Source organism: Thalassophryne amazonica, chromosome 11 (assembly GCF_902500255.1).
Source record: "Thalassophryne amazonica chromosome 11, fThaAma1.1, whole genome shotgun sequence".
Lineage (NCBI taxonomy): Eukaryota > Metazoa > Chordata > Actinopteri > Batrachoidiformes > Batrachoididae > Thalassophryne > Thalassophryne amazonica.
Genome location: NC_047113.1, coordinates 54,888,718 through 54,915,740, shown reverse-complemented (window position 1 = coordinate 54,915,740; position 27,023 = coordinate 54,888,718). Strand labels below are relative to the sequence as shown.

The 27,023-nt window shown below is 38.4% G+C and overlaps 2 protein-coding genes across 7 annotated transcripts in view; both read left to right on the top strand.

Moving 5' to 3' along the window:
- si:ch73-335m24.2 (protein eva-1 homolog C) overlaps positions 1-2,992 on the top strand; it is a 38,224-nt gene extending 35,232 nt beyond the window's left edge. For both annotated transcript variants that reach the window (XM_034181760.1, XM_034181759.1), the window contains 2 exons: positions 2,361-2,766; positions 2,860-2,992. In XM_034181760.1, coding sequence (XP_034037651.1) covers positions 2,361-2,746 — 386 coding nt within the window. In that variant the 3' untranslated portion in view covers positions 2,747-2,766; positions 2,860-2,992. The remainder of the gene's footprint in view (positions 1-2,360; positions 2,767-2,859) is intronic.
- A 3,713-nt stretch (positions 2,993-6,705) lies between these two features.
- Positions 6,706-27,023, top strand: part of ocrl (OCRL inositol polyphosphate-5-phosphatase) — a 38,940-nt gene continuing 18,622 nt past the window's right edge. For 2 of the 5 annotated variants that reach the window (XM_034181756.1, XM_034181754.1), the window contains exons 1-8: positions 6,706-7,089; positions 10,671-10,750; positions 20,103-20,194; positions 20,585-20,623; positions 20,943-21,056; positions 24,519-24,698; positions 24,834-25,092; positions 26,353-26,526. In XM_034181756.1, the coding sequence (XP_034037647.1) occupies positions 7,048-7,089; positions 10,671-10,750; positions 20,103-20,194; positions 20,585-20,623; positions 20,943-21,056; positions 24,519-24,698; positions 24,834-25,092; positions 26,353-26,526 (980 nt within the window). In that variant the 5' untranslated portion in view covers positions 6,706-7,047. The remainder of the gene's footprint in view (positions 7,090-10,670; positions 10,751-20,102; positions 20,195-20,584; positions 20,624-20,942; positions 21,057-24,518; positions 24,699-24,833; positions 25,093-26,352; positions 26,527-27,023) is intronic. The other 3 variants (XM_034181755.1, XM_034181758.1, XM_034181757.1) reach the window with 3 other exon arrangements.

Below are 27,023 nucleotides of genomic sequence, written 5' to 3'. Positions count from 1 at the left end.
CAACCAGGGAGCATCCTCACCAGATGCCTGAAACACCCATGGCTCCTTTCAATGTGAAGAAGTAGCGGCGCTACTCCCTCCTGGTTAGTTGATCTTCTCACCCTGCCAAGGAGTGTAAGCTCAAATACCTGATGGAGGAATCTCATTTCTGCTGTTTGTATCCACGATTTTATTCTTTCAGTCATTACACACAGCTCATGACCATAGGTGAGGATAGGAGCATAAATGTTAAATTCAGAGCCTCACATTCTGGCTCAGCTTCTTCTGTACCATGATGGACCAGCACAACGTCCGTAAAATTTCAGATGCTGCCCCGATCCGTCTATCGATCTCCTGCTCCAATTTACCCCTACTCATGAACAAGACCCAGAAATACTTAAACTCCTCCACTTGGGGCAATAACTCTTCCTTGAACCAGAGGGGAAAATCCACTGTTTTCCGACAGGGGACCATGGTCTCAGATTTGGAGGTGCTGATTCTCATCCCAGTCACTTCACACTCGGCCTCAAACCTGCTCAGTGCACATCAGAGGTTAGTGTCTGATAAAGCCAACAGACTCTCATCATCTGCAAAAGTAGAGATGCAGCTCTGAGGTCGCCAAACGGAACACCCTCCAGTCCCTAACTGCGCCTTCAAATCACATCCATGAACATCACAAACAGGATTAGTGACAAGGGGCAGCCCTGAGTCCAAATTCCACAGGAAACAGGTTTTATGTAATGCAGAAAATGCGGATACAGCTCCTACTTTGGGCATATAAATCGCACGTTGCTACCTCATACCTCCACAGCACACTGCACAGGATACCACATGGAACTCGTTCATATGCCTTTTCCAGGTCCACTAAACACATGTAAACTGGTTGGCCATACTTCCAAGACCCCTCCAGTATCCTTGCGATAGAACTGGTCCACCGTTCCATGATCAGGACGGAACCTGCATTGCTATTCCTGAATCTGTGGTTCGACAAATGATCTAACGATCTCTGAAAAAAGTGGTGTGGCTGTTTCAAGATGCACAATAAGGAGGCACTTGAAAAAAAAAAAATGAACTGCATGGTCCAGTCGCCGAAAGAAAGCCATTACTACACAAATTCCACAAAGTATCCTGCTTACGATACACCAAACAGCACAGAGAACAGTCATTTGGAGTGATGAGACCAAAATTTTACTTTCTGGCCACAACCATAAATGTTACATTTAGAGGGGAGTCAACATGAGTCTATGATGAAAGGTACACCCTTCCTACTGTGAAGCACAGAGGTGGATTGCTCATGTTTTGGGATGTGTGAGCTACAAAGGTACAGGAAACTTAGTCAAAATTGATGGCAGGATGAATGCAGCATGTTATCAGAAAATACTGGAGGAAAATTTGCACTCATCAGCCTGGAAACTGCGCATGGGACATACTTGGACGTTCCAACATAACAACAATCCAAAACACAAGGCCAAGTCAACCTTTCACTGGCTACAGCAGAATAAAATGAAGGTTCTGGAGTGGCCATCTCAGTTTCCTGACCTCAATATCATTGAGTCACTCTGGGGAGATTGCAAACATGTAGTTCATACAAGACAACCCAGGAATTTACAGGAACTAAGTTCTTTTTGCCAAGAAGAATAGACAGCTTTACCATCAGAGAAAATTAAGAGCCTCGTCCACAACTACCACAAAAGTCTCCAAGCTGTCACTGATGTTAAAGGGGCAATACACAGTGTTATGAATGGGGGTATGTAAACTTTTGATCAGGGTCATTTGGGTAGTTTTTGTTGTCATTATGATTTAAAAAGAGTAAACAGTTGTTTTACAATAAATGGCTTCACAGAACCACTAACCATGAGTGATTTTTTTTGTGTTATCATTCATATTCTCTGACAAAAATGCCCCCCCCCCCCCCCCCAAAAAAAGAAAAATCTGCCAGGGTATGTAGACATTTTAGCACAACTGTAAATGCAGAAAAAACATTTACAGCATAAAAAAAAAATATTTTAAAAAGCTTGTTTCTGCTGTAAAATATCAAACTGATTATCATTATTAATCTGTAGTATGTTGTTCCACTGGATCTCAACTTTTGTCCAGATCCCCATTAAATCCTACAAGTTGAGAGAGATATTATCACAAGAAAGTAATAAAGATGTGAACAAGAAATACATAATTTTTTCAGAATAATCATCCTTTTAGTTTTTGTCTAATCCTGCTTTGTAAAATGGTCAAACATACAAACAGAATAGATTATTGTATTTGGATTATACTTTTGTGTAAAAGTTCAAGACAGTTAGAATGCTTTGATGTATAAATGTAAACTGGCTATGGCACATTTTAAAGTGTGTTTCATCCCTGATCCCCACATGTTTGTCTTCCAGGTCTCCCAGAGAGAGTGGCTCTGTACTTTGTCTCTGGTATCTGTGCTGGTCTGGTTTTCCTGCTCTGTGTGTTTGGTGTTCGCTCCACACTGCTGAGGGATGCAAAGGATCTGGTTTCTGACATAGGTGATGAACTGAAAGCGTCTCGCAGGCGACACAAGGAGCTGATGGAAGATCTCTATGAGGATGACGTCTCAGACACAGAATCCCTTCGTCACCTTACACACCCTTGCCGTATGACAGATAACTTTCGTCCCGCTGTTATCGCAGTAGAGTTGACTGATCGAGAGATGGACCCAGTGAGGGATCTATCTAACGGAGACATTTGGCCACCTCAAGACTCCAACCCTTACAGTATTCACAAGATTAAGGCCTACAACATTTAGAGGGGTTAGATTATGCATATCAACTCATTACCATATGGTTGGGGATAGCAATGTGCATTACTACAAGATCTGGTATTGATCCAATACAAGTAAATGCAGGGCCAGTATTGCCAATACCGATATTGATACTTTTTTAAAATTAAGGTGAAAGCATCATGAAATTGCTAAATCTGAATGAATTTTCATGACCGTTAAGTGTTGTTGTGATTTTTTTCCTTTGGATTATTAATGAGTTAGAACCCAGGTCAGAATTTAGGCAAAATTTCTAGGTAAATAGAAAATACTTTATTACCATAAAACAAGTTTTTGTTCAGAAACAATAGAACAGTAACAAAACAATTTTACCCATATATTGTCATGTCTGGATTTTTTTAAATTAAATAAAGAAAGTACACAAAATTATCACTTGAGAGCAAAGTAAAACAAATTATTTTTCAGGTAGTCTTCAGCTACTACAATACAATAATAATAATAATAATAATAATAATAATAATAATAATAATAATAATAATAAATCTCCCTTCATTGCACTTCTTTTCTGGATGTTTTTCTTAAATTAAGAAAGTGTACAAAATTATCACTCCGAAACAAATTTTATAAAACACGTAGAATTTCAAGTAGAATGTGTGTTCAGGAAATACAATACAAAATTAAATCAAAGTTTCTCCCCTTCAGTGCTCTTCTTCTGAATGCAGCAGTGCAGACAGGAGAGAAACTGAAACTAAAGTATCAATGTTGGTATCGATCAATATCAGTGCTGGTATCGATATTTGGATCAATCTGCCCACCACTATTTAGGGTTTAATATAAGAAAGTCACAATATTATTTGACTCTGCATGCAAAAATTCTCTTAATATACAGTGTATCCAGAAAGTATTCACAGAGCTTCACTTTTTTCCACATTTTGTTATGTTACAGCCTTGTTCCAAAATAGAGTAAATTGAATTTTCCCCTCAAAATTCTGCTCACAACACCCCATAATGATAACATGGAAAAAGTTATTTGAAATTTTTGTGAATTTATTAATAATAATAAAAAAGAAATTACACGTACATAAGTATTCACACCATTTGCTAAATACTTTGTTAATGCACCTTTGGCAACAAATTGCAGTTTCAGTTCTTCTTGAATATGATGTCACAAGCTTGGTGCACCACAGTCGGATTCAGGTCTGGGCTCTGGTCCATTCAAGGACATTCACAGAGTTGTCCTGAAGCCACTCCTTTGTTATCTTGGCTGTGTACTTAGGGTCACTGTCCTGCTGAAAGATGAACTGTCTCCCCGGTTTTCATCCAGGATGTCTCTGTACATTGCTGCATTCATCTTTCCCTCAATCCTGACTAGTCTCCCAGTTCCTGCTGCTGAAAAACATCCCCACAGCGTGATGCTGCCACCACCATGCTTCACTGTAGGGAAGGTGCCTGGTTTTCTCCAAACATGACACCTGGCATTCACACCAAAGAGTTCAGTCTTTGTCTCATCAGACCAGAGAACGTAGTTTCTCGTGGTCTGAGAGTCCTTCAGGTGCCTTTTTGGCAAACTTCAGGTGGGCCATGTGTCTTTTACTAAGGAGTAGTTTACGTCTGGCCACTCTACCATGGTAGAGTGGCCTGTACTGGCCCGTATTACACATGCCTGTGTAATACGGACATGTGTAATTTGGATATGTGTATTAGGGATGTGCAATATGTATGATTGATGTGTGTATTAAGTTATGTAAATTGTATGAGTTATGTAATTATGTCATGGCAGTTTGACTTTTTACTTGTGCAGCTCTTGGAGTCTAAGACAAATTTCCCGGAAGGGACAATAAAGTGTATTGTATCGTATCGTATCGTATCGTATCGTACCATACAGGACTGATTGGTGGATTGCTACAGAGATGGTTGTCCTTTTGGAAGGTTCTCTCTCCAGAGAGGAATGCTGGAGCTCTGACAGAGTGACCATCGGGTTCTTTGTCACCTCCCTGACTAAGGCCCTTCTCCCCTGATCACTCAGTTTAGACGTGCGGCCAGGTCAAGGAAGAGTCCTGGTGGATCCGAACATCCTCCGTTTACAGATGATGGAGGCCACTGTGCTCACTGGGACCTTCAAAGTAGTAGAAATGTTTCTGTACCCTTCCCCAGATTTGTGTCTCGAGACAATTCTGTCTCAGAGGTCTAGAGACAATTCTTTTGACTTCACGCTTGGTTTGTACTCTGACATGCACTGTCAACTGTGGGACCTTATATGTAGACAGGTGTGTGTCTTTCCAAATCATGTCCAATCAACTGAATTTACTCCATGTGGACTCCAATTAAGCTGTAGAAACATCTCGAAGATGATCAGTAGAAACGGGATGCACTTGAGCTCAGTTTTGAGTTTTATGGCAAAGGCTGTGAATACTTTTGTACATGTGATTTCTTAGTTTTTTATTTATAATAAATTTGCAATAATAATAAAAAAAACTTTTAACCCCAAAATTCAACCCCAAACTGAATGTATATGCAGACATTTATGTACTGTGTTTTTCTGTGTCTGAATCAGTAGTGCATTAACTTTGTTTGAGTGTTTGTCATCATTAATTCACATTAGTTTATTTAAATTCCAGTTATTTTTTCCCACAAATGTTTGATTGTAAGATTTGATGGTTTTTTTATGTTTGCCATTTGTCAATTTCTTTTTTTTAAGACAGGCTCTGCTAGTTAACCTGGAACAGTAAAGTTGTATCATTGACAGTATAACATTGTATTATTATGTTATGAAGGATGGTTGAGCAGGATGTGCACATTAGACAGATCTGCTGATGGAAGGTTGATGGTAAATGTGAAAGCTGAATACGATTCACACCAACTGAAAAGTCAGGCTTTGGTGGAAAAATGTGCATAGATTAATATGAGAAAGAAATCAAAATAACTATTTCTGTTGAGTCTTAAGAATGTTGGAGCTATTGCAAACAAATTGCAAAGAAACATGGACTTTTTGAGCAATTTCAGATTGAAAATCATCTCAAACATAAAAATACACATAATCAAGTCTTAATAAATATTTACAGATCACACTCTCTCACACCTGCTGGTACCCTCTATTTATCTACAGAAAGTTTGTATATTGAATTCTGTACATCATAACAGCTCAGTTAGAATGACACCTGTGGAAAAACAGTTGATCCAGACAAACTGTCCTGTGGATCATTTTCTGCAGACTGGTTGACACTAGTGAGACAGTGTTACCCAGTTCTTTCGTGCAGACACTGACACAATTTTATTTTATTTTATTTTTACTGTATTAGAAAACATATATCTAGTTAACACACTTGTTTTGGTGGATAGGGCTGTAAATCATCATGAGTTTCATTATCAATTATTTTAGCTATAATATTTTTATAAATACTTTATAGATTCATTGTTTCTTAAATTGTCAGAAATTAGTTTTAAAACATGCTCATCTGATTTAGAACACCAGAAAGACGTATTAGTTCTTTTTATGATAGTATTGGATATTTAGTTAGTTTAGTTAGTCAGTTAGTTTCAAACAATCATTTACAACCAATTATCTCAAATTTGAAGTTCAAAAACTTTTGAAATCTGTTTAGAACAAGCAGCAGTGGTCTTAGTGTCCATCAGGACCCTGCGATTAGCAACAACTCTTTATGAATCCCATGCAAACAAAAGTCCTGGTTTAATATATAAAAGAATAACTGCAACATAAATAGGGGGTTCACTGGTCCTCATCTGTCACAATCACACCCCAAAATTTCAAAGCTGAATATGCAGTAGTTTACAAAAATATTTACATAAACTTTGTGTAAGCAATTTTGTGTAATCTGTTTTAAATTTTGAGTTGAACAACAGCATCTTTCAAGTACTTTTAGTTTGGGAGAGCAGACGCTTCATTTAATTCTCTTGCCCCTCCAAAACAGAAGGTGGCGCTATGCGATGTAAATGTTGCCTCGCCACATCAAAATAAGAGGACGATGGCTGCCGTTGCTGGATTCTCCTCACAGATGGGGAATCGTCGACCTGGTTAAAGTCTGTGTCATTGAAAGTGTTACAGATTTTCTGCTATGTAGTCTGACGACTTTACTTGGGATGGTTTCCCGTACTTGGAGCGGCAGAGAAGGTAAACGGGAAAATTTTAGGTTTCCTGAGAGCGGGAGACAGACTTCCCGGCGACCACAACAGCTGGCTAACAGGCTAACAGCTGTCACCCCGGAAGGCCGCCGGGTGGCGATTTAACTTTGTGCGTGACGCCTGGAACGAACCATCACAACGAAGTCCCTAGCAAATGATAAACTGCTCTATCTATTATATCGGTAAGAATGGATTCCTCTCTGAGTATAAGCAACGACAAGTGCTTGGCAATATCCTTTTTCTGTTACCGCAACTTTTTGTGTGTTTTTAGCTTGTTGGCTAACGTTAAGTAGCTTTGGTTGACTCCAGTAACGTTAGTATTTATGCTCACCAGTGTTTAGTTGTGAATGAAATTGTTGGCATTTGGTAGCTAATCAAATCTTCGGGTGAGTTTTTATTAATCTGGTTCTTGGCTATACTAGTGGCAAACAAGTCTGGTGTGACCTGATTTGGTATGTTAGATATTTCAGCTGTACATCTTTATATATATATATATATATATATGTGTGTGTGTGTGTGTGTGTGTTATAAACAAACGATGTCAAATTATTAAACAGCCAGTTTTTTGGGATCTATATCACTCCAAATTAAATTCTTCTAGTTTTGTACTGTTGGGAAGACAAAACAAAGATTGCACTGGGCTCGGTGAAACTATTTTTTTTCCTGTGATTTATTTAAAAAAATGATTGTTTAAAAAAATTCCAGATAATAATTAATATACAAAGTGGTTATAAGTATGTACCATATTTATTTAGGATGATGCTGTTTTCACGGTGCCCTCACAGGTACTACTACTACTACTACTACTACTACTTTAATGTAGTCTTGCTTTCTATTTTCACAGTAGATCATTTTAGCAGACATCATAAGCTTAAAGGACATGCTGCACCGAAATCATAACAATTTAGATTTAGGCTGTTAGTGACCACCTGATGACCCACCGCGATTACCTTGTGCACTTCCATGACCGGTTTCAAAGTATATGGCATTCGCAGCAAACAGCTATGGAGACGTCCGAAAACAAAGTACTCATATGTTTCCGACAAGTGACGTAGCCACTAGAAGCGTCCCAGCATGTGCTTCATTGGAATGTGGGTCATTCCATGTCAATTCAACGAGGACCTAACGCACTTTGTCTCAGATTTTCTTCAAATTTGAATCAAATATTCCCAGACTATTCAGAACAGCAAATCTGAAGTTTGAGGCCTGTAGGCCAATTAGTTTCTGAGATATGGCCAATTTAGTGTGCATGGGGTCTGCTGTTTTTTCGGCAAAAATTATGGCCATCATTTCTGGAGCCATGTTCAAGGTAGAATATCTCAGCAAATAATGGACTTTGAGGCCCGAAATTTTCTGTGGCAGTTGTCATGGACACCCAGACTTGGACTATAGTCAAATAACAGACATTGACACTAAACTGTGAAGTTTATGTATGCTCAAACTATGGAAAATATTACACTAACTATTGCGAGCATCCATGTTTGAGACACTGAAGACTTTCCATTTCTTGGCTCCTTAATGCCAGCTGTACTGGCTATGGAATATGTAAATTTGGCATATCTATGGTAAACAGTTATTGTGGGAGAAACCTCTGAAATCTGAAAAAAGCATTTTGTGGTCGAATTTTATTAGAAGAAAAGCTCATGTGGGCAGTAAATAAAACTCTTCAAACTGATTCCATTTTGAAGGTATTGATATCTACTTTATGTGTTATGAAACTCCTTCCTGGTTAATTTAAGCTAGAGCCCGACCGATATATTGGCCGGCCGATATTATCGGCCAATATAAGTCCTTTTCAAAGTACTCACTATCGGCCGAAATTTTGCCGATAGAACACCGATAATTTCTCATAAACAGAACAGTTTAATATAATAAATATAATAAAAAAAATGAAATAATGTTTGTGTCGGCAATGTAAAATGTCCTTGCACCGTTTGTCCAGTAGATGGAGCTGTGACTCCGTTCAACTAAGAGCTGCTTACACCCCTGCTTAAATGGGTTCATCACCGCCCCTGTAGTTCGCTGTCACACTGCACTGATCGGCTGACAAAAGCATACAAGTAAGTTTATAAGGATGGTGTTTGTAATAACTTTGCGATTACATTCACCCCACATTTCTCCCGTTTCAGTTCAACTCAGTTTGATTAACTCAGTTTATGTAGTAATGTGTCAAATGTGCTTCATTGTGTCGGTCACGCTTTTTATTAAGCCCACGTTGTGTAGACCTTATTTCTAGCATGAAAAACTTTTGTTTACTGCTAAGAGGTTGAAACATTCAGATTCACTGGATGTCCGGAAGGGTTCTGGGAATTACTGCCGTTCGCCATTAACCCTCTGGGGCAGACGCCGTCGTATACAGTGGCTGGGACCAAGCTTTACTAAATTGTAAATAACCTTTTAATGACATGAGATAGAAACTTACTTTTTTTTTTGCGCTGAAAAGTTAACTCCGCGGACTATCGAGCCACCATTGCCCATCTTGGTACTCCTCATAGAAGATGTGTGATGACGTGCGCAGTGTGAGTGTCCAATCGGAATTGGGTCTCCGTCACATGGTTTTACAAAATCCAATCGTATGGCAGATTTACCTCACGTGATATGGCAAAGATCATTTTCAGGAGTGATATCTTACTAGTTGGCCCGTTTGAATAGCCCCCTAACTGCTCCAATTGCATTTTTGCATTTTTTGAACTTGAAAATTCTTCTGTGTTATAAAGTTAATCAATATGAGGACAAAGCGTCAGCTTTTAGCTCATACCTTTTTTGTTAAGGATCCAAAAAAGAGCATTTTATTCATAAAAAAAAAAACAAAAATATTGGCTGATTTATCGGCTATCGGCAAATCAGCCGATTTATCGATTATCGGCATTTTTTTCATCCAAATATCGTTATCGGCATCGGCCTCAAAAATCCATATCTGTCGGGCTCTAATTTAAGCATTCAATTATGGCTAATTTGTGCACTCGCGAATGTATTTCTAGTGCTGAAATGGCAATTTAATTTTAATTGTGTGCACACACTGCATTCATATGATTCATGGCAGCTGGGCTGCTTGGATCTGATTGGCTGAACCCACTGTGACAATAGAATTCTTTACTTCCTGTTTACATCTCACCATGAAAATAGTCATTCTGATCTGTTTTTCACAAGGCTTTTTGTACGGTGTTCAGTAAACAACTGCTGTGATTATTGTGAGTTCTTGGAAAAGTTGTTTTATTTCACCTCCTTTGTGGTGTACAGCAACAAAAGTGTCACTGTCCGAGTACTTGTAGACCTGACCCTAATTAAAAATCACTTCTTCAGATAGCTCTTTAGCAAAACATTTGTCTGTATTTTATGGAACATTAGTTAACAGAAAAATTTTGATCAATATTTTGATTATCAGGTTTAGTCACTCATCAAAGGAAAAAGCCCAAACCTTGGGTAAAGTTATTGTGACCATCTGTTTGCAGTCAGCTGAAGTGGCTAATATTCCTTTTCAGGTCACAAATTTGCTGGGTCACAGATTTTGTTGGAACACCTGGGTTCATGTATCAAAGGGATTTGTTTTAATATAATAGATGACTGTTAAGTAGAAATTACACTGGCTGCTCTAATGAACTTGGTCACTGCTTGTAGATCTGCTTCCTTCTTTGATTTATTACACTAATTTGCCTCCTGCTTTTCACTTAGCATGGCTTCTACCAGAGACACCTGCTTATGAGTGCGCTTGCTTAATCTCACTAAACAGGCTTGAATGCGGCATTTCATTTGCTACATTAAAAAACATTTTCATCCTCGGCCACAATAATTCCTTGATTGTGCTGTTCACACCGTAAGAGGTCAGGAGCTGAGGTCTGGTCAGAAGGAGCCAAGACTACTGTCACTAATTGAGTGCAATGGAGAGTTTATGTAAGTATCAAATGACCTGCTGACTGAAAAAAAATTACCTTTTGGATGGATATATATATATATATATATATATATATATATATATAGTGTATGTATAAAGGTGTTACACATATTGTGTGCTCCAGGCTATCCTTCTGTAGTATTGTATATTATGAGCTTTTCTTCAATGAAAGGATCCTACTTCTGTAACCTAGTATTAGGTTGTGCTATAGGATACATGGTAATGCACAGTGTTAACTGTCACCTGGAGTGAGCATTATAAAAGTCATAGAAATGGACAGGTTGTGTCATGCAGCCCAACTGAAATCCATCTTTTGGCTGAGATACTGCTTACTCTGAATTGCCCTCACATCAGAGATTAGAAGGTCCAGCTACAGAACTGTTTCTGGAGGCACTAGTGTCCTAATGTTTGCCAACATAGAAAATTTAATCTTCATCTCAGACTTCCTAATATCGTCATGCTGCTCAGTCAGAGCTGTTGTCAGACAGGTTTCTGGACCAAATCTGAAGCATGCGACCATGGCAGCTGCGGTATTTGTTTTTACAAAAGCGGATGTTGTATATTTGGAGAAAGTTGTGGCACACAGTGCGAGGGAGCGAGAGCAATTAGTCCCACCGTCTGCCGGCTCACATGAGTGCCTAAGCTTCATGCTCAGCTAACTGTGTTAAAAACATACACACACACACACACTAAACTCTGCTCATGAAGGCGGCAGTAGTGAAACTGTCATGGGAGCGAAGTGCTGTCAGAGTTTTAGCTGTTGCTGTGTAATTACTGTTGCATAAATGTTCAGTTTACGGCTGAAGTTTTTACTTACCATTTCTGGTGAAATTCTGTCACACAACATTGCTGTAACAGAGTAAATGAACAGCATATTAAAACACTAATCCTGTAGGAAATATCAGTTTGAAGATGGTAGTTTAACAGTTTGCTGAAGTGTTGACGTAACGGAGTGCTTGTCTCGAGTAGGCATGGGCCGGTATGAGATTTGGACGGTATGATAACCGTGGACAAAAATACCACGGTTTCACGGTATTATGTAGAGCTTTAAAATGTGCTTTAACAACATTATGGCTATTTGCACATGAAGCGCGCTTGATTCAGGTGCACTAATTGACGTGATGTCTATTGCTACGAGCCCTATACCACTGATGACTTTAGAGAAAATACCAAAATAATAGTCACTCTTTTAGACATGTAGCATCTGCCCTGTGGGAAACATGACTTACTTGCTTAGGGAAAACGTGGCTGGAATAAGGTCCGGAACTCCGGATGCTCAATACTTGGCCCGGCTTCACCAACAAAGTGCTTGGAATAGATATATTTGTCCTTCTTGACATGTTTGTGGGAGAAATGTGGTCGACCACAAGCACGAGCCCACCGCTTGTACTTCTCAGTGGTTTCAAAGATGGGATAAAGTTTACTCCTTCCGTGTAATCCTTTGCAGGTATCTTGAATTGCTCCGCGTCCGACACAGGCCATAGCTACGGTGCTTTGTTGCCACCGTTTTTGGCTTGAAGGGCTATTCCGCATAAAATAAAATGAAAAAGCCGACTTGGTCCTTTCAGACGGAGGGAAAAGTTCAATGCAGGCTTCGCCTCCTTCAGCCATGATGCAGAGCTAGCTAACGTTTGCTGCCTGTTTGTAAACAGACAGAGGTGTGTACCAGGAGGAAGGATGGCATCGGCTGCCTCTGCTCTGCCTTTCAAGAATTCTAATAACCCGCTCATACTGTAGGGACGGTATAATGGAAAATTTTAGTGGTTTTGATACTGTGGCTTTTTCATACCGTGAAACCGGTTATCGGCCCATGTCTAGTCTCGAGGCTAGCCTTTTCATCGGCAGCAGTGATGATGTACTTGGCCTAAATGAAATCTTGTTTGCCTCTGTGGTTTTTCAAGGCTGTGACTTGATTTTTTTTTTTTTTCTGTTTGTCCACGTTTACATACTTCTGCAGAATTTGGCATTGATGGATCAGCTTCTTAGCAATTCCTGAATTAGTTTTAATATAATTATGAATGTAAATATGAACCACCAGGGAATGTTAACAGTTCCATTGTTGGATAGCTTGTTACCTTCGCCAATGGAGTTTGAGGTTATGGTTTTCACCCCTGTTTGTTTGTCTGTTTGTGAACAGCCTGAAGCCTACAATTTTTCATATATTTTATATCCTGATAGACAGCAAGTGATTCAATTTTCAAGGTCAAAGTCAGGAAAAATCTTGGAAAATTGGAAAAATCCCTATATTTAACATTGAATGAATTTTCAAAAATTCATAGCTTTGTTCAAAAAGATCAAGTTCATATTTGACAGTGTTATGTAGGATGGTATCCTTTATCAACTGACAAAGTTTGATCTGGATCCGATCCAGATTACAGATTTGGTGCCCATTTAAATTTAACATTGAAAACCCCATTTAATGTATATTTTACATTATATCTTAATCAAACATGCCCCAATCACTCTCATATTTGAAAGTGAGGTGCAGACTGACACTCACTGTCGCCTGACAAAGTTTGATCTGGATCTGATCTGATCCTTTTGGTGTACATTTTGCATTATATCTCAATCAAAAATGCCTCAATCACTCTCACATGTGACAGTGAGGTGCAAACTGGCACTCTTAATAAATAGACTAAGTTTGATCCCCATCTAGCCTATGAAAAGACTAGACTAAGTTTGATCCCTATTTTAGCCTATGAAAAGCCACTTCTAACAACAATTTGACCTTGAAATTTTTTTCCAAGGTAAAAATTTGTGGAATTGGAAACTAGTGTTGGTGGAGGATTGCACTCTACGAGTGCAGTGCTCTAGTTCTAAATGTATTTAAATGCAACACCAGAAGGGTATTTATTGTGCAAGAGAAAAACCATTGCTTCAAAAATAAACATAGGGTTCAGTTAACACCTGGCTTTCAATTAATCCTTAGATTCACTATATGTGGACTAATTATACGACATTGTGATTCTGTGCTTTTTAGGGCTGTGTATCGATTCAAAATTTTCGATACCGGTACCAATACTGATACCTTCACTTCGATACTGGTCAATAACAATACTTTTTTCGATACTGGTTTTATAAGATCAATTCTAACAAAAAGAAAATTACATTACACATAGTACAAATCTTTTTTATTTTTCAGCTTTGGTAATTTTGCACTCCAAGCAGTTTTCTTACAGAAAAAATAAACAACAAATAATTTCCAGTGCAAAAGAACACTTGAAAACACTGTAGTTTTTGTCAAAACCATTTCCTTTCAGACATTTTGGTATGAATGTCACTCCATACCTTTGAGCTCAGCCAGCTGCTGCATGTCAGCGCAAGACATCTCATTTTGGGTTGAAAAAGATGTTTTGATTAATTGCAGTTTATTGTTTGTATTACAGCGTTTGGAAAGAGATGTCATTTGATTTAAACAGCGATTCGCTTTGAAGTTATTAATTCCGACTGGACTCTATCTTTCTAACTTGACTCAGGAGAGAGCCGCACAGCATTTAGAGCTGTGAGAATGGAACCGAGGATGGTTCTTCTTTTTCTCGCAACAAGACAGGAGTCCGTTAGTCACTTTAATCTACACAAAAGTGACTCACGATTGTCATATATTTTTTTTGTTTAAATATTTTTAATTTTCATTAGTTTTCACAAAACGGTACCAAAACAGAGAAGTGAATAATTATACAAGGAATGATTACAAAATAAAACAACAATAACACCCCAAAACCCACCCTCCCCAGCTGTCACCACAAAAACATATAGAGGTATTGCACTGATAGGTCAAATCACATACAACAGTGATAAGTGTTCCAAAAACAGATTGTACGTTGAAAAGTAAATTAACATACAAAAAAGAAAAAAAAAAAAAAAACAGCCATTAAGGACTATACCAATGTTGTTGGCTTATCAAAGAAGATAAAAAAGGATTTCCATACCTTTAAAAAATTTTTGCTCCGACCCACGTAATACATATCTAATCTTCTCGAGACAAAGATTTACTAGGACTTCTCTTATCCAGTGTGTCAATGAAGGTGGCGCGGGGTCTTTCCACTTTAAAAGAATGAGGCGACGTGCCACCAAAGTGGTAAAAGCTATTACCTTATGACCACCTGCTGGGAGCCGTACTTCGCCAGGCAGTACCCCACCCGAAGTGACCCCAAATAGTGCAATTAGAGGATTAAGTGGTATCCTGACTCCCAGTACCATGGACAATGCTTCACATATGTCCCTCCAGAATCTTTCAAGAAAGGAGCAGACCCAAAACGTGTGGAGGAGGGTAGCCTTACTAACTTTGCACCTATCACATGTAGCGTCCGTTTGCAGAAACATTTTTTTGCTAATTTAGATTTGGATATGTGAACTCGATGTACAACCTTAAACTGGATCAATGAATGGCGTGCACACATGGATGAAGAATTGACCTGTTTTAATATGTCAGCCCACAAATTCTCATCAATTGGTATCTGAAGGTCTCTGCCCCAAGAATGTTGAATTTTAGAGTCACTAGAGGACACAGAGTCCAGTTGCTTAATGATAAAAGAAATTGCCCCTTTCTTTTCCACACCAAAATTGAAAATATGATCCAAAATACCTTTAATTGGTCTGTGTGGAAACTCTGATACCGTCTCCTTCACATAGTGTCTAGCCTGTCAGTATCTAAAAAAGTTAGATGCAGGTAAAGTAAATTTCTGGGATAGTTGTTCGAAAGATGCAAACTTCCCTTCTATATAAAAATCAGCTAGAGTTTTAATGCCCTTTTTGTGCCAGATTGCAAAGTATTGTCAAGCAGTGAGGACTGGAAAAGATGATTTTGTGCTATTGGACCAAACAGTCCACTTTGCTGTAATTTGTAATGCTTTCTGAATTGTATGTAGATTTTGCATGACTGCATACCTGTGGATTTTACGTCTGGAATGCTAGGCAAATTTACTGGCATGGGTGAAGCTAAAAAGGCAGATAAATTTACCGGAATACATGAATGCTTTTCCATGGATACCCACAAGGGGCAATTCTCATCTGATTTACAGTGCACCCAAAACATCATAGAATGCAAATTTGCAGCCCAATAGTATTGTCTAAAATTTGCAAGAGCTAGACCTCCATTTTGTTTTGTTTTTTTGCAAAAAAGACAAAAAAACCCCCCCCAAAAAACCAAAACTTACGTAGACGAGGATTCTTGCCATTCCAAATAAACCATGATAAACCTGAATCCAGTTTTTTAAAGTAACTCCCAGGAATAAATAAGGGCAAACACTGAAACAAGTATAGGTATTTTGGAAGTATAGTCATGTTAATTGAATTAATCCTACCTATAAGTGAAATAGGAAGGGCAGACCAGGTTAAAAGGTCCCGTTTAGTTTCGTCTAAAAGCTTCCTAAAGTTTTTTTTCAAATAGGTCAGAAAAAGTCTTTGTCATTACAATACCAAGGTAAGTGAAGTATTCTCGGGTAACTTTAAATGGGACTTGAATCCGCTCCAACGCCGAGTCCGATAAATTTAGAGGCATTAACTCGCTCCCTTCAATAGCCGTCATTGGTACTCTCAGATGAAGTGGACTCCGGTGGTGGAGATTTTGAATCAGGCTGCTTGTGCTCTGTAATGTCCACAGGTGGACTTGAATGCTGAGAGGAGGATGGCTTGGACCGCTCTTCTTGCACGTGATCATACTCTCTTAAGCGCCACTAGCTTAGCTTATGGCAAGCTAAAAGTGGATGCTCTTGTTTTGGCCGAGCAACTAACCAGTTTCTGGGTGTTCTGTGTTAGTCTGTGCCCGCGGACGACGTGCTTGATAAATTCCTGCGCAAATAGTAGTTCTCAGACCTGTGGTGACAGTGCGTTTGCATGGGTAACAAAAACATCAGGAGTATATTTGGCACAAGAACTTGTGTGTCTCGTGTTTTTACACCTAAATGATCGTTAATGCTCACACTTATCCAGCAGCATCTTCTCATGTCGCCAAATTCAGCGCTGGGTCAGGCGAAAGTAGTCCGGTGAGCTATCCCGCAATCCCAAAATAGCAGAGATGTCGCCTCAATGAGGGCGGCACACTGAGCAGGGTGGCACGTGATTAACCTCTGGGTACCGAAACTTGGCACCAAAAGACGAGGCATGTTTTTATACTCTGTACTACCGCACCATTTCAGTCGGTGCCACAAAAGAACCGAAGTTCGGTACCCAGCCTTAGTGCATTTACCCCCTCCCAAGGTTGGAGATGTTCTCTGTCATAAGTTGTCATGTCACTTACAACAAAAGAGCGACCCTTGCCAATTCTGTGAAACCACAAATGTTCTTGCCACAGTTAATGAAACAGGGCTGGATAATTTTGCACTTGTCAACAATAAACAGACTGACTGTGAAGTGGGAAGGAAGTGTGGCCAGTGCCCAGTCTCTACTCTCACCCTGGCAAATATTCAGCCATTGTTAGAGAGTGAAATATGACAAGGCAAGCATTAGCTTGTAGCAAAGATTTTGAGTTGCTTTTATCATCAGTCTATTGATTATTGATTTATTTTAAATAAAGTAATAAATGTTTTGCCTCAGATTATATCGACTGCTTATACATTAAACAAAATCTAATACAAGATTTAACAGTGCATCTGAAATTTGAAGTTGCGAGGGGTGATTCAGAAATTGAGCCTGGCCCAGAAAAAGTGTGGCGTGGTTCTCCATCTATTGCATTCTGAGAAACCAATATTTCTTGAGAAGTTTTGGCTCACTGGGTGTAAAACCCCAGTCACACGACACTAACAAAGGACACCGAAGCCAAAACAAAACAAGAAATCTGGATTTACGTTGACTTTTGGAGACATCGTTTAACCATCATCCAGCTTTGTTTCTGTAGCTGGCGCTTAAACCAGAATTTTCAAACTGTTGAAAAATGTGAAGGAATCCTGACGACCACCTCAATTCGTCCGTATTCCGTTTTGCCTTCTGTTTTGACTGTTTGTTCCTCAATCTTTGCGTAGTTCCTGTACCATCAGCGTTCCATTTTCCGTGGTGTCCTCAAACTTTGTCCAACCTCCAGCCTCTCTCTCTCTCTCTCTCTCTCTCTCTCTCAATGTCTGTGTGTGTGCGCGCACATGTTGTCAAGACAACGCTGCTGCAGGTGGCTGTGGGCAGCACAGACTCGCTGCAGAAATGATCACACGCTGGCGCTTCATTTTGATTTTGTTTATAAGCGTCAAGATCGCCGTTTGCTTCATTTTTCTATTGTTTGTTTCAGCCTTTTATGCGCTCTGCGCCCGCAGGCTTTTCGATGATGAGAGAAGTCCAGGTTCATTCATCCACTTTTTCTTGATGATTTGTGACTTTGGGACTTTTTTCCGTTGTTCAGCTAATGTCATGTGACCAGGCCATAATGTTGAGAAATGTTGGTTTCTCCGAAAGCAAAAGATGGAGAACCACGCCCTACTTTTTCTGCATCAGGCTCAAAACTTCTCAATCTCCCCTTGTATATCTCTATACTAAATGCTCTGCATGGACTGCTTGCTTTTAATTCTAAGTGAATGGCTGCTATGAGAAAATAATGGCTTCAGCTGCCATGAATATTAGGGATGTGAATTGTACAACTCACGATTCAATTCCATTCCAATTCATGGGGTGACGATTCGATTCAGAATTGATTTTCGATTGAAAGAGCTCTGAGAAATAGTTACATAAAAAATGTTTATGTTTAAGAAAATACAGCTTTACAAGGTTAATCAAGTGATTCTAAAGATGTAAATTTACTTATCTGCTTTGCTCGTTCAGAGTTGGCTGGCAGTTTAGCGAAGCGCTGGTAAGTAGTCGGCAGAGACCGCTGCTCCACTTCTTTTAGCTCCGGGTGATGGCGTAGCATGTGGGCTTGCAGATTTGAAGTGTTTGCGAAGTACTTGACTTTCATTTTGCAGATTTCGCACACTGCATAAGTCATGTCAAGCTCCTTCTTACACAGCAAATAATAAAATCCAAAATGCGCCCAAACATTTGCCTTCAGCAAAGACTGTGCTGGCTGAATTAGCTCCGCCATGCTAAGCTGCAGCCACTGAACTATGCAGCTCACGAGTGTTTGAAAAAAACAGAGATGCATGTAAGAAAATGGAAAACAACCATCAAAATGAATAGAAGAATAGCCAGAATGGCAAAGGTTCACTCATTGATCAGCTCCATGATGATCAAAGACAGTCTGGAGTTATCTGCAAGTGCTGTGACAGTTAGAAGGTGCTTGTGTGAAGCTAATTTATTTACAAGAATCCCCCACAAAGTCCCTCTGTTAAATAAAAGACGTGCAGAAGAGGTTACAATTTGCCAAAGAACACATCAACTGGCCTAAAGAGAAATGGAGGAATATTTTGTGGACTGATGAGAGTAAAATTGTTCTTTTTGGGTCCAAGGGCCGCAGACAGTTTGTGAGATGACCCCCGAACTCTGAATTCAAGCCACAGTTCACAGTGACGACAGTGAGCATGGTGGTGCAAGCATCATGATATGGGCATGTTTCTCCTACTATGGTGTTGGGCCTATATATCGCATACCAGGTATCATGGATCAGTTTGGATATGTCAAAATACTTGAAGAGGTCATGTTGCCTTATGCTGAAGAGGACATGCCCTTGAAATGGGTGTTTCAACAAGACAGTGACCCCAAGCACACTAGTAAACAAGCAAAATTGTGGTTCCAAACCAACAAAATTAATGCCTCACAGATGTGAAGAAATCATGAAAAACTGGTTATACAACTAAATACTAGTTTAGTGATTCACAGGATTGCTAAAAAAGCAGTTTGAAAATAAAAAAATAATAAAATAAATAAATAATTTTGAGTTTGTAGCATCAACAGCAGATGCTACTATTATTGTGAACACCCCCTTTTCTACTTTTTTTTTACTAATAGCCCAATTTTATAGCCTTAAGAGTGTGCATATCATGAATGCTTGGTCTTGTTGGATTTGTGAGAATCTACTGAATCTACTGGTACCTTGTTCCCCATGTAACAATAAGAAATATACTCAAAACCTGGATTAATCTTTTTAGTCACATAGCACTACTATTATTCTGAACACTACTGTAAATAAGAATCGCAGTTCGGACGTGAATCGATTTTTTTTTTTTTTTCCCGACACCCCTAATGAATATGATTTTTTAATTTTATTAATCATCCTTTTATAGGCAGAGTGTAGCTCATTGGTTGGAGTGAATGTTCCTCCAACCAAAAGATCAGGCGATCGATTCTCAGTTATGCCTGTCTGTATGTTGACGTGTCCTTGAAGAACCCACTGAAATCCAAAATGTTTTATCCTGCTCAAAGCTTCATGAGGGTAAAGAGTGGTAATGGTGGCTCACCACGTGTTAAGTGTGACTCTGTGCTGTCTTCATTCAGACTGGGTGTTTTGGCAACTCCTGATGCCATTGTGTCTTGTCCAGTGCCTCAGCTGTCGATACCCATCAATGGTAACTTTGAATTTGTACGAGGTATGCCCCTTTTTTATTTTTATACTCTTGGTCAAAATCTAAGCATACAGTATATGTTACCAACTGCTATAAACTACTCCTTGTTTCTGTGTATTTTTTGTCATATTACTGTGATTACAGTGTACTTACCTATCACTTCACCATAATGGGCCACACGTTCTTCTAACCTTTAGGGACAGCAGTGTTTCTGCTTACTCAATGTTACAGCACAGTTATGTAAAAGTGATGTCTGGGGAGCATTTCCTTTGTGCATGGGAAATAAAAAAAAAGTTCAAAAATCAATGGCTGTTGCCCTGTTGGAACGGTTTATAGCACCACTGGTTAATCCCACAGTAGACCTTTTGAACTGTACAGGCACCACTGAAAGATCCCTTTCTTCTTTAATTTCAGAAGCTGAAGAAGCTCTTCTTATAGACTTCTCAGCAGATTGTAAGTACTTTTGTTTCATTTTTTATTACAGAATTAATTAACATAGTTTGCATCAGTGCTGAGAAGATATTTTGGTCTTGCAATCAAGCCTAACAATTGTAGCCTGTAATGTGGCAAAAGAAACTATAGCTTACATTTTCACAGCATGCCTGTTTGAATATCCATTGTAGCTGCTAGTCATGAGTTGCCAGGGCTTGCTTAAAGCATGTTGTTAGTGAGCTGTTCAATCACTTTTCATTGTATTATAGACACAGTCTACAATTATGTGTTTGCAAAGTCTGAAGATAATGTGGATTTCTGCCCGCCCGGTCTTCTGCAGCTTGTGTTAGAATAAGAATCAAAGGAGAAAAAGCCCCAGAGTTGCTGTTAGAATTTCAAGATGATAGTTGGACACACACCTTCTTTACCCAGTTGAAGAGTGCACAAGAACACGGTAAGACTCCACTGCCTGTCAAGGTTATAAAATATTTAATCAATCATCTAACATTTATTTGCCAAGGGTGGATTACACTGCCCGCTGGTTCCCTGTTTGCTCTTTGCACCCACTGACTGAAAGACTTCAGTCCTTGAATGTCACCATGCTTTGACTTATGTGTTCCTATCTTAGCATTTATCTTATCATTTTCTCAAAATTCTCTTACCTTCTTGAGTATGATCAGTTTGTATGAGCGACCCACACCAGATTCAGGAAATTCAGGAAAATTGTACAGGTGACTTGTATAAACATGTTGAATACCACTTGTGTGTGAACTCGTAGTGTATTCATAAGGATAGTGAATTGGAATAAATAACTACCTGGAGTTACATACACGCACATATATTAGCATGTTGACTGGGGGGATCAACAGGCTCTAGATTGGGTAGTGTTTACAAAATCCGTAGCTGGCATTTTTTCAAGGGTGGTAATAAATTGAGCAATGAGTCAGTCAGTCCAGAATGTTTTAAGAACCTTATACCTCAACAATTTTTAGAAGAGGATCTCAACCCTTTTATTTCCTGTTAATTATGTCATTTTTAATGTTACTTTACTGTCTTCATGTATTTATAGATTGTTTAGGTTGTTATCATATACATGCTATTATTATTTTTATTTTATTATTATTTGTATTTTGTCATTTGATTTTTAAATGGACCACAATGGAAATAAATGTTTTCACTTTATTGTGTCATCCATGTATCTTTAACATATTTACAATTGTATGCAGATGATTTACTGCTCCCTGCTGGAAAGGCATGTGAGTCCAAAATGTAATTAGCAACGTTAGTTAATATTTTTAGCTTCTCCAAAACTATTAGTCCTATCAGCATTCCGTTTGGGCGGCGTTCATCCTTGACCCAAAATACATAAACACACCAAACAGCAAATGTCAGCTGTGCTTTTGGCCCCTGATCAAAGTTGCATGTACGCACAGCTGTTTGTCTTTACCGCATGCAGGTGCTTCTAATTTGAGACACAAACAGGGTGGAGATACAGTACATGTTTCACTCATGGTGTCAGCAACGTGAGACTGAACTCACTCATGGTAATGGCAACATAAGTCAACTAAACTGACTAAACCTACAAACTACAAAATCACAATAAATCAGTAATGGGTCAGTCACAATCAAGGTGTCTTAAGGTGTGTCACCTTAAGACAAAAATCAATGTAAGTATTTTTCTTTGAATTGAGACCAATTATGAAGACCAATGTCTAGTGCAGTATAATCCAAAATTTTATTCATGTATCTCTAGCCAATTTCTTTTGGTGACAATATTAAGACGAAGAGGCAAAGTCACCTTTTGACCATCACGGACTCTACAATAGAAAGGATATCCTTAATACAAGAGTCATTTATTTTACTATTTACTTAAAAAAAATTGGTATATGTTTTAGTTCTAAGACTTAACAAACTGTATTCTTCAATATAGATAGAGCACTTCATCATGGATACTCATAGAATCATCCATGTACTATTTTAAAACTATATGTCACAGACTCTACACACGTAGAGTCTGTGACACAGTGCTACCTATAGCCTTCATCATAACAGGTATAGGACCTAATTATTTATTCCATTCAACTTATATCCTCTAATTATCCTAACATAGGACAATAAAACTAAGTTACATTCACCATGCTATTATTTTTTAAATATAGGTATGTCACGGACTCTACAGGATTTTCTGTACATCTGAGACCATGCAGTGTGATCATCGCCAAAAACAAAATATTGCTCTGGCCACATTAAATCTTTTTTATTTTTTTAGACACCCTTGTGACTTCAAATAACATTATTTAAAGACCAAAGGATGACTTTTTATTGTTTTCATTCAGCATTTCCATTCAATATTGTGTTGAAAATTAAATTTTACAACGGTGCAACTCATTTCTGTGAAACTATGTAGCTGTCTCTGGGATCACCCGAAATTGATGAAATTTTCTGAAAATAGAAAACTGATATTTGTTTATATCATAGAAAAACATTTACATTAAAGACTACCGCACCTTTATTGTTATACAATAAAACATGCTGCATCAATTTTAAAGTGACACAGAATAACGCCTAATTTCATTTAAAAATGCACCACGTTTCTGGTCATAACTTGTTAAATATTAGGATTATTCAAACCATTTTTTCGGCAACATGAAGTTTTTTTTTTTTTCATATGCAGATGCTAAAAGCAAAAGTACATCTTCATGACATATGATTTAGTGTTTCTGATATGATAACATCTATATTTTGTATCTATAGCCTTGATTGTGACCGACCTGTCACACTAACAACACTGTTAAACTAACATGAACCACAATAACAACATTTAAAACCCCAAACTTCCATAGTGCATTGCAGCACAACATCCATTGTTTATTTGTTAGCTAAATTGCTGATTTCTCCAAAAATATTTCTCCTATCCTCTTTCTGCTTTCGCAGCATTCATCCTTGACCCAAAATACATAAGCATACCAAAAGCAAATGTCAGCTCTCCTCGGTTTTTGCATGATCAGGTTCAGGTGACTTTATTTGCACCCACTGGTAGATTTGACTTGCAGCAAACAGCAAAGGACCTCCATGTTAGTCAGGCACAACAATAACAATGAAGACACTAACGAAGAACGTATGCAAAACAAAAGTATAACACAGACACAACCGGGCACTCACAAGCTTACTAAACCACTAAAAACAAGCATTAGGAGAAATGACTAAAAGATGGTCAGCATAAAAATTAATGTGCAAAAGGCAAATAAATAAATTAATAAATAGATAAATATATAAGTATGTGCAAACCCTGCTAAGATTTGTTCAAATGCACAATTACCGCTGGAACAAAACTACTAGATTAGATAATTTCTTGTTCAACATACGAAACCTTGAACATTTATTTTTAGACAAAATAACATGGAAATTTGTACCATTTTTAAGTCTGGTAGATTATTACGTGATTGTTCAAGCTACCTCAAGGAGAAGTGCACTGTTTAAGTGATAAATAACAAAATAAGGTGATTAAGATGAAATTATTATATATTTAGCATTTGTTCATTCAGTTTTTTTAAAGTATCGGATCGGGACTCGGTATCGGCAGATACTCAAAATCAGATGACTCGGAATCGGATCGGGGCCAAAAAAACCCTGATCTGGACATCCCTAGTGGAAACGCAGACAGACACACAGAGCTACTAAAAACATTTCTTCACTGAAGTAATAAGTAGGTACACTATAGTGTCTTCAGTGTTGATATCAGTAAGGTACCTTTTTGGTGTTCATTGGTCCTGACATAACGGAAGTGTTTTTCTGGATATAAGTCTGATTTTTTTTTTTTTATATCCTTTGAATTAGTGTTTAATTAACGAGCAGTCAGCAGTGGTTAATTTGTGTCAGTGTGTGTTGTATTCTAACACTGGTGTCTATTTTTTAGTTTTGTCTAAAGTTACAACACCAAAAGCGATGGAGCCTGTTGCGGCCCCAAGACGTCCAGCCCCAGTTCCATTCCAAAGAGGAAAAAAGCCGACTACTTCTACGGGCATTGGAGACAAACCAACAAATACACAAAATTCCAACCTTGATAGCAGCACTCCAGCTAATCAAACTGGCACAGGTAATGTAGGGGTAAACTGTTTACTTTTTAGAAAACTGTTAACTTATGAATATTTATTTCACTTAAATTGTTATTATTGTATTCTTTCTGTTTGTGTGAAATTTCAGTCTGTGTTTTCATTACTTTGATTTGAAGATGGAGAAAATCCAGCTCAATTGCTTGCATCAGACTTTGGCTTTGAGGAAACCTTCAACCCCTCTTTTAAAGTGGAGGAAAAGAAGAACCACCAGAACCGCATTGTTGCCTCTCGAGAACCTCCTCCTGTGCCCCCCCTACCTCCACGCAGAGGCTCTTATGTTCCCTCTGCTCCTCTGCCTCCAGTACCCCCAATTCCCAAAGGCAGAGACTTGTCATCACAGGCCAAAGACAACTTAATGACTTCCAACAAACCAGAGTAAGTTAATTCTTCATGGTTGTATCATTTTTACCAGAATTGTTTTCTAAAAAGTTGACCTGAAAATGATTACATGATGCACCAGACGCTATTCAGAATGCAATGAAATGGAACATAAATAACATATCACTAATTAAAGGAGAAGTTCAACATTTTTCCAACATAGGCTCTGTTTATAGATGTTTTGGGGGGTATCATCATCACTCGTGCTAAAAATTAATTTAATTTAATTGGCGCATTAATTTATTTAATTTGGCGCATGAATAAACTGTTTCTTATCACCACTAAACAGGCGAACACATTATTAGAAGTGTCCTGTTGCATGTTTACATCACTACATATCAATAAACTTCTTAGGATGACTGATTTTACCGTTTAACACTTACCTTAGTGTCTTAACCATTATTTGACACTACTGTCCACTGAGTCCCTACATGTTGACACTGAGGGGGGCTCCTGTAAGACCCAGTACCTCATCTGCAATCAACTTGTAATACCTACATTTCCTAGTTCTCTCATTTCTGTAGCTCATAAAAAGCATGTCTTATTGGGTTTTATGTGTTACTTAGAGACTTTCAAACATTCTCTGTTCCATCAGGTACTTTGCACGTTTTAATAAATGTATGTAACATTTTACACTCTGTGGAACATTGCAATAAAAGAGATCTTTGCGTTGACAAGATTTTTGTTTGGTTTTCCTGAAATAGTAGAGAAGCTTGAATCTTCGACTGGTCTGGGTTGCTTGATGCGAGGACTTTTTGCTTCAAATCGCAGAAGCTTCTTCAGCTAAAATTCTTGCTCTGGTAGTCTGACTTCTGTCTTGACTCTTGTAGAGAAGAACAAACAGAAGCCACAAAAGCTGGAGTTTTAAACCTAACCTTTGTGGCTTCTGTTTATTCTTCTCTACAAGAGTCAAGACAGAAGTCAGACTACTAGAGTAAGAATTTTAGCTGAGGAAGCTTCTGCGATTTGAAGCAAAACGTCCTTGCGTCAAGCTACCCAGTCCAGTCGAAGATTCAAGTTTCTCTACTATGGAAACCACCTGGACAACTGAGAGCCTTCACAGAAACTTTTCCTGAAATAACCAGCAGATAAGATGTGCATATTTATAAATGTTTACTCTTATGTAGTGTGTGTGTGTGTGTGGGACACGTCCAACTTATTTTTTTTTTGTCTCTAGTTTTTCTGTGATTTGAAGATGTTTTACCTGGAAACTGAACATAGTTTATATGGAATAACACTTATTATTATGTATCCCAGTAGTTTTAGGTTAGAGTTTGACCGTATGGACAGGCCACCCTCTTGGTGTGAAAGTCCAACCACAAACACCATGAGACAGGGCATGTTCTCCACTCAGGCAGGACAGCGGGAATACCTCATTAAACACCGCCTGGCTAAGAAGGAGAGGGAGTACGTGGATATCAAGACCTTCAGGTAGGAGAATCCCGTTTATGACACGTGTGTTCACATATATATATATATATATATATATATATATATATATATATATATATATACACACACACACACACACACAGTGAGGAAAATAAGTATTTGAACACCCTATGGTTTTGCAAGTTTTCCCACTTAGAAATTATGGAGGGGTCTGAAATTTTCATCTTAGGTGCATGTCCACTGTGAGAGACATAATCTAGTTAAAAAAAAAAAAATCTGGAAATTACAATGTATGATTTTTTTTTATTTTTTTTTTTTAATAATTTATTTGTATGTTACTGCTGCAAATAAGTATTTGAACACCTACCAACCAGCAAGAATTCTGGCTCACACAGACCTGTTAATTTTTCTTTAAGAAGCCCTCTTATTCTGCACTCTTTACCTGTATTAATTGCACCTGTTTGAACTTGTTACCTGTATAAAAGGCACCTGTTCACACACAATCAATCACACTCCAACTTGTCCACCATAGCCAA